This window comes from Solanum tuberosum, unplaced genomic scaffold (assembly GCF_000226075.1).
Source record: "Solanum tuberosum cultivar DM 1-3 516 R44 unplaced genomic scaffold, SolTub_3.0 scf00622, whole genome shotgun sequence".
Taxonomy (NCBI): domain Eukaryota; kingdom Viridiplantae; phylum Streptophyta; class Magnoliopsida; order Solanales; family Solanaceae; genus Solanum; species Solanum tuberosum.
Genome location: NW_006239536.1, coordinates 16,868 through 24,964, shown reverse-complemented (window position 1 = coordinate 24,964; position 8,097 = coordinate 16,868). Strand labels below are relative to the sequence as shown.

The 8,097-nt window shown below is 29.0% G+C and overlaps 2 protein-coding genes across 2 annotated transcripts; both read right to left on the bottom strand.

The window, feature by feature from the left end:
• Positions 1 to 4,900: 4,900 nt before the first annotated feature.
• Positions 4,901 to 5,545, bottom strand: LOC107058734 (uncharacterized). The gene has a single exon (XM_015304797.1). It carries the CDS (start codon positions 5,543 to 5,545, stop codon positions 4,901 to 4,903), a length of 645 nt encoding a protein of 214 aa, XP_015160283.1.
• Positions 5,546 to 6,643: 1,098 nt separating this feature from the next.
• On the bottom strand, positions 6,644 to 7,672 carry LOC102603835 (uncharacterized). The gene is made up of 2 exons (XM_006366186.2): positions 7,206 to 7,672; positions 6,644 to 7,066 (listed from the first exon to the last, which is right to left on the bottom strand). The coding sequence occupies exons 1-2, from the start codon at positions 7,425 to 7,427 to the stop codon at positions 6,749 to 6,751; spliced, it is 540 nt and encodes a 179-aa protein (XP_006366248.1). The 5' UTR covers positions 7,428 to 7,672; the 3' UTR covers positions 6,644 to 6,748.
• Positions 7,673 to 8,097: the final 425 nt, after the last annotated feature.

Sequence of the window (8,097 nt, the reverse complement as noted above, 5' to 3'; positions counted from 1 at the left end):
TATAACATTGAAATTTACCGGTCGTTGTTGTGTTGCGGCTGCCTGCTGGTCGATTGGCGGCTGCTAGTCACCGGAACGGTCGACGCTGCTATAGTCTGTAGATGACTAGACGTGGGAAGTGGGAACGGTAATTTTTGCCTTTTAGGAAGTGGGTTTGTAAAGTTGAAATGTTTGAAAAGACAAACTTTTGTTTTTAATTTTAAATTATAATATTTATTTTTTAATATTAATAATTAATATAATATTAATATATATTATAATATAATATATTTCGGTAAACCGAAAAACCGAAATACCGAATTACACAAAAATCACATACCGAAAACCGAACCGAAATACCGAAAAATACAAAACCATAAACCGAATACCGAACCGAAAACCGAAATACCGAAACCGAATTACCAAAATAATTCGGTTCGGTTCGGTTTTTCGGTTTTTCGGTGTTTATGCCCACCCCTACAATGCATACCCCTAGCGAGGGGTGTACATAGGTCGGTTTGGTTTGGTTTTTCATTAAAAAAAGGGAAAATTGTATATAATAACAAACTATTAATTTAAATTAAATGTTATAAATATACTTTGATTTAATTGTACCCTATAACAAACTATTGTTATTTTCGCCACTCTCCCTGGTGGAATCTCGCTCACCTCTCTTGCTTTTATGCAAACACAAATGTATAAAATGTGTTTGTGTTTGTATAAAGCGAGAGAAAATTGTATATATACATATATTTTCGTTCCCCTCTCACAGATCTCGCTTGCCACTCTCCCAAATCACGCTTATACAAACAGAAACGAAATGTATAAATTGCGTCTTCTGTTGTATAAAGTGAGAGAAAATTGTATATACACATGCAAATACATATAATCTTCGTCATATATACACTTATAATTATACAATACCAAATATTTCTCTGCCCAATTTTCTTTTGCCTTTCTCTCTTTCTCGTTTTATACATGAACAGATTATACAATTGATCTTTTGTATACAACTACTTTTTTTTTGTATATGTATAGCGAATTATATAACTGCCTTCTTTGTATATGTATATCGAATTATACAACTGTTTTTTTGTATATGTATAGCGAATTATACATATATATGTTTGCTATGGAGCGCAATTATACAAACATTGCTATAACATACAAATATGAATTTTGTATTTTCTATATGTGAAAGTTGCTCATAACCAATTATATCAGTTTATTAAATCTAAAAACCAAATCAAACCACAAAAAATTGGTTTTTTCGGTTTCGATTTCAGTTGATTCTTCCGGTTTTTTCAGTTTTTTACAAATATACGGTATTTGAAAAAGAGATCAAATATATTTTCACTTACCTGTGTGATAAGCTAAACTTAAAAAATGTTAAATGAATAGAAATTTTCAAAAAGACGGTAAAATTCACATGAGTACAAAATATTTTTTTTGAAATATCAATGTTCTTTATATTAAATTAATAGGATTAAAGGCTAGAGGCAAACTGAATACAAAACAAAATATTTATAAAGTAAATTGTTAACTTCAAATTTGATAAACTATAACAATATAATTGTAACTTTGGATCTTAATACAAAATACAATATTTACAAATTTTACAAGTCCAAATTTGAAATAAAATATATAAACATTGAAAACTATAAACTAATTAAAAATATATTAACAAAGTAGATTATAAATAATATTTTTTATCTATAAATAAAATAAAAAAATAAAAAATATATATATATATATTATGTCGGTTTGGTTTGACTTTTTTTCTTTAAATACCAAACCAAACCAAGAGTGGTCAGTTTGTTTTTTCAACCACCAAGCCAAACCACAAATCATTTTTTGTTTTGTTTGATTTGGTTCGTCGATTTAGTTTGACTTGTACAACCCTACCCCTAGATATGAACAAGTTTAGTATGAGATAATATTTGAGAAAGTCATTATTTCTTCACCAATTCTTCTTTTAGAAAGTCATTCATTTTTAATTTTTAATTCAAAGTTATTCAATTTTGAGTGTTTTATTTAAAAAGTCATTCAATTTGTTTAATTAATTTTTAAAAAAAGTTTTTTGACATGAATTTTTTTCATTTAAAATAAAAAATTTAAGAAATAAAATAATATTTTGACTTTTAAAAAAAATATTATTTGTACCTACAAATTTTAAAAACTACTAAAAATACTCATGAGTTTGTATTATTATTTTATAATTAACACACTTAATATGAATCTGCAAAAAAAAAAAGAAAATAAAAGGAAAAAATCGTCGATTTGAATACGAAAAATTATTATCACTACTTGTAGTTAGAAGTGAATTTGGAGAGCAAGTTCAGATAAAATATTTATATAATTGTATAATTTTTGTACAAAGAATTAGGACTGAAATTTAATCTCATTTTAAAAAAGATGAGTGTTTTTATAGAATAAATTTTTTGGATAATTTCAAAATTTTTAAAAATTCTCAAATAATAGTATTTGGCCCCAATACTATTTGTTTAGTATTTAAAAATTTGAGATGCTTGCCGAAAATATTTGTCAAATAATGACATTATATGGCCAAACACTAGTTTTCAAATAATTTAGGGAATATTTGTTGCCAAACGGCACATAGGTCAACCTACAATAGATTTCATTTCAAGAAATTTTAATAAAAATATCAATTAAATAGGTTAAATGATTTATAAGTAAAATATTAATAGTTAAGCGACTTTTGGGGTAAAAATTAAAATTGAGTCTTTTAAAAGGAAAACTTGAGTGACTATTCAGATATTATCTCTTTAAATATTTTCAATAATCTCTATCAAGTATTTATTCAACATAAATTTTGATTAAAAACTTAATGGTTGAAGCTTCATTTTATGTATAGGTCTTGGGTTCAACTTCATTTGCAGCCCTATTTATTGATTAGTTTGCTAAATCATTTCAAATAATTTTTAAATGATATAAATCAGTGTGATTAGTGTAATTTATAGTACTTTTTATATAATTTTCAAATAATATAAATCAATTTTACTCTTTTTAATAATATCACATGCATATTTCATTCTTAAAAGTTATAGTCTTTGAGTTTCTTATCTCACTTCTAATATGTTTTGTAGATAAAATATCATTAATGGAGTAATTAGCATTTTCAGAAATTAAGTGAAAAACTGAATAACCAAGTTTGAAAGAAATGTTATTCAAAGTACCTAAAGCTTAAAAGGAGAAAATGAGGGACTGGATAGCAACATTTTATTAGTATATTTTATACTTTACGATAAAAAGATTTTAAAGTAGTACGATGAAACAACATTATTGGTTACTTTTTATTTAACCACTTTATTGGTGGGTGAAGTCAAGAAATGTACTGTTCAGAATATCAAAGTATTTATTTATTTCTTAAATTTCTTGAAAAAGGAAAATAATACATATCTGAATTAGCTTACTCGTGAAGTAAGTCATCTTGATTGATACAGTCTGAGGGAATATGAAAAGCTATAATGAAATAGACATATTTTTGTCTTTTTCCTTGATCTACTTTTCATATTGGAACACAAATTTCACGCAAGTCCTATAGTTTAGTAACAATACAGTGTTGCATATAATAAAATATTTATTAATTCGCGATGGGACCCAAACTGCCTTACACATTATTGGTTCCGTACAACTTCCCAAAGCAAAAAAGTTGCTAGGTCGTGTTTGGTATGAAAGAAGACACTCTCTTTAAGAAAGTAATTTATTTAACTTATGTTTGATATACATGTAAAAAAATAGTAGTTTAAAATTATTTATATAGAATTTAGATAAATATTAGTAGCATAAAAGATGCGGGGTATGAAATGATTGGGATGGGGGCTACAATGGGTGGATGTAAAATGAGGTAGATTAAAAGATCTGAAGGACATAATCAATGTGAAATATTACATGTAAATCTAATTTTAAAATAAATTAATCAATAAAACATAATCATACTGAACACACCCTATATCTATTTGTTTTTCTATTAAGGTCAAGGTTTAGTACAATTCTATCTAGCAAAAGCTAGTGGATTACCCCATTAACTTTTCTGTTGGATTAGTGCTTTTCCTAATTATTCCTTTGATTACTTTGGTGCTAAGAAACATAGTCTTTCAGCATCAGGATGTGGATGATTCAGATCAAGAACTTTATATTATATTTATTTATTTATTTATTGCATGTAATTTAAGTTGAATTTTTTTGAACCATCTCAATTATCTTGATTTTTTTTTCTGTCTTAATTATTTTCATTCGTCCTTTGTTGCATTTATTTTAGGATTTGTAGGCATTTTTGCCCCTACTATTTGTCAACTTTGGTCTACGAAAACCATATTTACATGGACCCAACTGCTAAAGACTCTTACAGCAAGCTTTACAATATTTGATAAATGGATTCGGCTCCTCTCCATTTCCTCGTCTCTATTTTTCTCAAGTTCTAGCTTTGATTAATGACATATGACATAAGTTAGATATAATGACTAAGATTTAATTAATTAAAATATATTTCTAATCATGATTTAGATGATAAATATATTATTATATCAATTAAAAATAGTCCTAAAATATATCAATATTTGAAGTCTAATTAAGTAAACAAATGCAAGTTTGTATAGATCGAACTTCAACAGCTAAAGATATATGTACCTAGATATGCTCGGATTCAAAGTTTAAAGTTTATGAAATTTCACTGAATATACTTTTGTCGATTAAACAACTTCAAGCTAATATACTACAATAGATATAATGCGTAAACACATTTTTTAACTTGACTTCAATTAACTTAAATTTATATAAAGTTAAATAAGTAGATATATATAATTCGCGTGAAATACACTCATTGGTAGTATGACATGAATTCGTAGGACATTGATAACAATTGAGATCAAGTTAAAGAAGACGTTTACGTACTATAATACTATTTTCCAGCAGAATTGCGAGAAGAAGTGCCTCCTCTGCCTCTGCCTCCGCCTCTGCCTCTGTTATTGTTTCCCCTTCCTCTTCCTCTTCCTCCGGTAGATCCATTTTTTTTATTTCCCGGACCTGGAGTCGCCTTTGTTGGTGTTCCTGAAGAACGACTACCAGACCAGGGTGCAACCGCATTCCAAAATTCGCGTGCTATTGAAGCTACAGTTGTTACTGTACTTGCTATATCATGGATCATCTCCACAGTACTCTTACCAGTATTACTATTATTATTATTTTCACCAGTTACATCAGGAGGCGGAGTTGATGTTGTTTTCTCGTATTCGTAAAGCATGGAACAAGCCTCTGAGAAATTTGGGAGAGGTAACTGTGAGGAGATTGTGTTTTTGAGGAGCAAGTATTGAGAAGGAGGCAAACCAGCAAGAAGTTGCAAAACCAAATCTGGATCTGAAATTGGATTGCCGATTGCTGTTAGAGAATTAGCTGTGGATTTCAACTTTTTGACATATGAATCTATGGTTTCGAGATCCCCTTTTCTGGTGCCGTGAAATTGCATTTTCAGTTGTTGAGCTATAATTATCGTTTCATCTTTTGAATTTGAAGAACAAGTAGCAGTTTTCTCTGATGGAACACTCATATTTTTTGGTTCTCAGTACTTTTGAGTGAACTTTCTCTGCCTATTGTTCTAATTGGTATTGTGGATGGGGTAATAAGGGGAAGTATTTTTTAAATATATAAAGTTTATGAAAGTCTTTCTTTAATGTTTAAATTTGGTCTCAGGTTAAATTTAATAATTGACAAGTATGAAATATAAAATAAGATAAAAGGGGTAAATATACTTATCAATTTTATGATTTAGGATCGATATATTTTCGTTAAAAATATAGTGCATATATATCCTTAATGTCTAACAAATGGGGTTTATATATATTTTTTCATCGTCTAACAAATGATGCATATTTATTTTCTACATTAATAGACTGAATTAAGAAAAATATCTTAAGGCTGGTTTTTAAATTTCCAAAATGTCATTTGGCTTAAAAATATTATCTCATCCATTTTTTACGCATCCAGACCTGACCCAATTAAAAAAAGAAACACACAATTCTTCATCTATTCAGATCTGATTCAAAATTATTTTATGATTGAATAGAAGAGGAATTGACTAAAAAGGATTGTGAGTTACATAAATTGGGATGAAGTAAGTTTTTTGTGCCGTGTGGCATATTAGGGATAAATAGTTTCAAAAATTCATATTTAAGGGGATAATTAAGATTTGTTATAATTTAGGGGGTAAGTAGTGTCAAAAATCAATGTTCGAAGAAGTAATTAAGCTTTTTTGTAGTTTAGATATGCATTTAATAAATTCTATTGTATCGTAGTGTTTAAATCCATCATTAGGTAACGATGAAAAGGCCCATTTTATGTAACAATCAATTTCGTGTGATCGCGTTGTTTTCTTAATATTTTCTTCTCATTTTGTCTTTATTTATTATTTAATAATCATATTTCATTTTTTATCCTACATTTTCATAGTAGCTCTACCCCGTACCCTACTTTTCTTGTTAGGTTTATCATTTAAATAATGAATGTGTGACATTATGTAACAACGGAGAACAATACAATCTATCCAAACATTATATTCATTAAAACAATACAATACAATACCATACAATACAATACAATACAACATAATATAATATAATATAATATAATATAATACAATACAATACAATACGATAAACATTTGTATCTTTATCTTTATTTATCTTAGTGCCCCTGCTTATACTAGTACTAGAGTTCACTTGCATTTAAGCTTTTCAGTAATGTAATTACTAAATTACTTGCGGCGTGAGAGCCCCTGCCAAATTTTACATCCAGCCAAAGTCACAAGGCCCACTGCCTTAATTGCAATCCCCAAATGACCAAGTGCACCTACCGTAGAAGCCACAGAGCCCACTGCCGCGGCAACGGAAACACTCAATTGACCTGCTCCATCTATTAAATCACCCATTTTACCTGTTGTGTCTACCACATCACCAAACCTATTAATTCCTTCAATCGCAGCACCGATATTCCTTGCGGTACGATAATGAGACGATGGTGCTGCATCATCAATACCACGAGGATCAGTTCTAACTGGCCTCACGGCCGGATCCTGTAATTAGGGGTAACAAAATTAGTTCATAAAAACATAATTTTGAAGGGATTTCATAGCTCATTTTAATGAATGTATAAAAATTCATTAAAATTACAATAAACAATAGCAGTTTAAATCTTCAATTCGCCTCTCGTACCTTCGTGTACCTGTACAACATGTAACAAACCTCTTCAAAAGTGGGGAGAGGACACTTTGATGATATTGTTTGCTTGAAGGACGAGTATCCACTCTTTTCACAGAGAGCCAGAAGTCGCAACACCATGTTTGAATCTGATATGGGAATGCCGGCTGCCGCAAGAGAATTGGCTACCATGGACTTCAATTCTTTCACAAAGGACTCGAACTCGAAGGTCTCCATATCCCCCTTCTCGTACCGTGAAATTGAATTTTCAGTTTAAACTACGAAACTAGTAAAGAACTAAATGTTATGAAATAAGATGAAACAAAGGGAGTATTATAAGGTCGACGAAAATATCACGAAAGTCCAAAGAAATTTACAACTTTGAATTGTTCAAAATCTGAAATTTGTGGTTGAAATTAAATAAGGGTTATTTAGGCTCTTTTGATGGTGGCTTTTAGTTTTTGCATGAATTACTTCTATTTTGGGGGTGATTATTAATTTTTGTCCTTCAATATAATGGTTTTTGATTTATGTGTAGTTGCTCCTTTAATAAAAATTTTTGAGTCAAAGTATCATTAATTATGACCTTATAATGTAAGGACGAGTTTTGTTGTTATTAAAAATAGTCGTAGTAAAATCCAAGGTGTTGCTAATTGTCTAAAATGGGTTATTTAGTAGGGCTATGGTTTATGAATAATAAGTAGACAATTTTGGATTTTGTCCAAATGAATATAGTTCGATAAATACAATACAATAATTAGTGGATAAAAACTAATTTTAACGCGGTGCTCACATTAAACTAAGCTTTCTAACCTTAGTAATTAGGAAAAACTACAGAATATGGCAAACATCAATATATATTTAAAACAAATAGCTACAGTTTTTTTTTTTTTTTTTTTTTTTTTAT

Excerpts from the sequence above, each read along its gene's own strand:
- LOC107058734 (XM_015304797.1), bottom strand. The coding sequence starts at position 5,545 with ATGAGTGTTCCATCAGAGAAAACTGCTACTTGTTCTTCAAATTCAAAA.
- LOC102603835 (XM_006366186.2), bottom strand. The coding sequence starts at position 7,427 with ATGGAGACCTTCGAGTTCGAGTCCTTTGTGAAAGAATTGAAGTCCATG. Across the intron at positions 7,067-7,205 it reads TGTTGTACAGGTACACGAAG|GATCCGGCCGTGAGGCCAGT; the intron begins GTACGAGAGGCG and ends CCCTAATTACAG.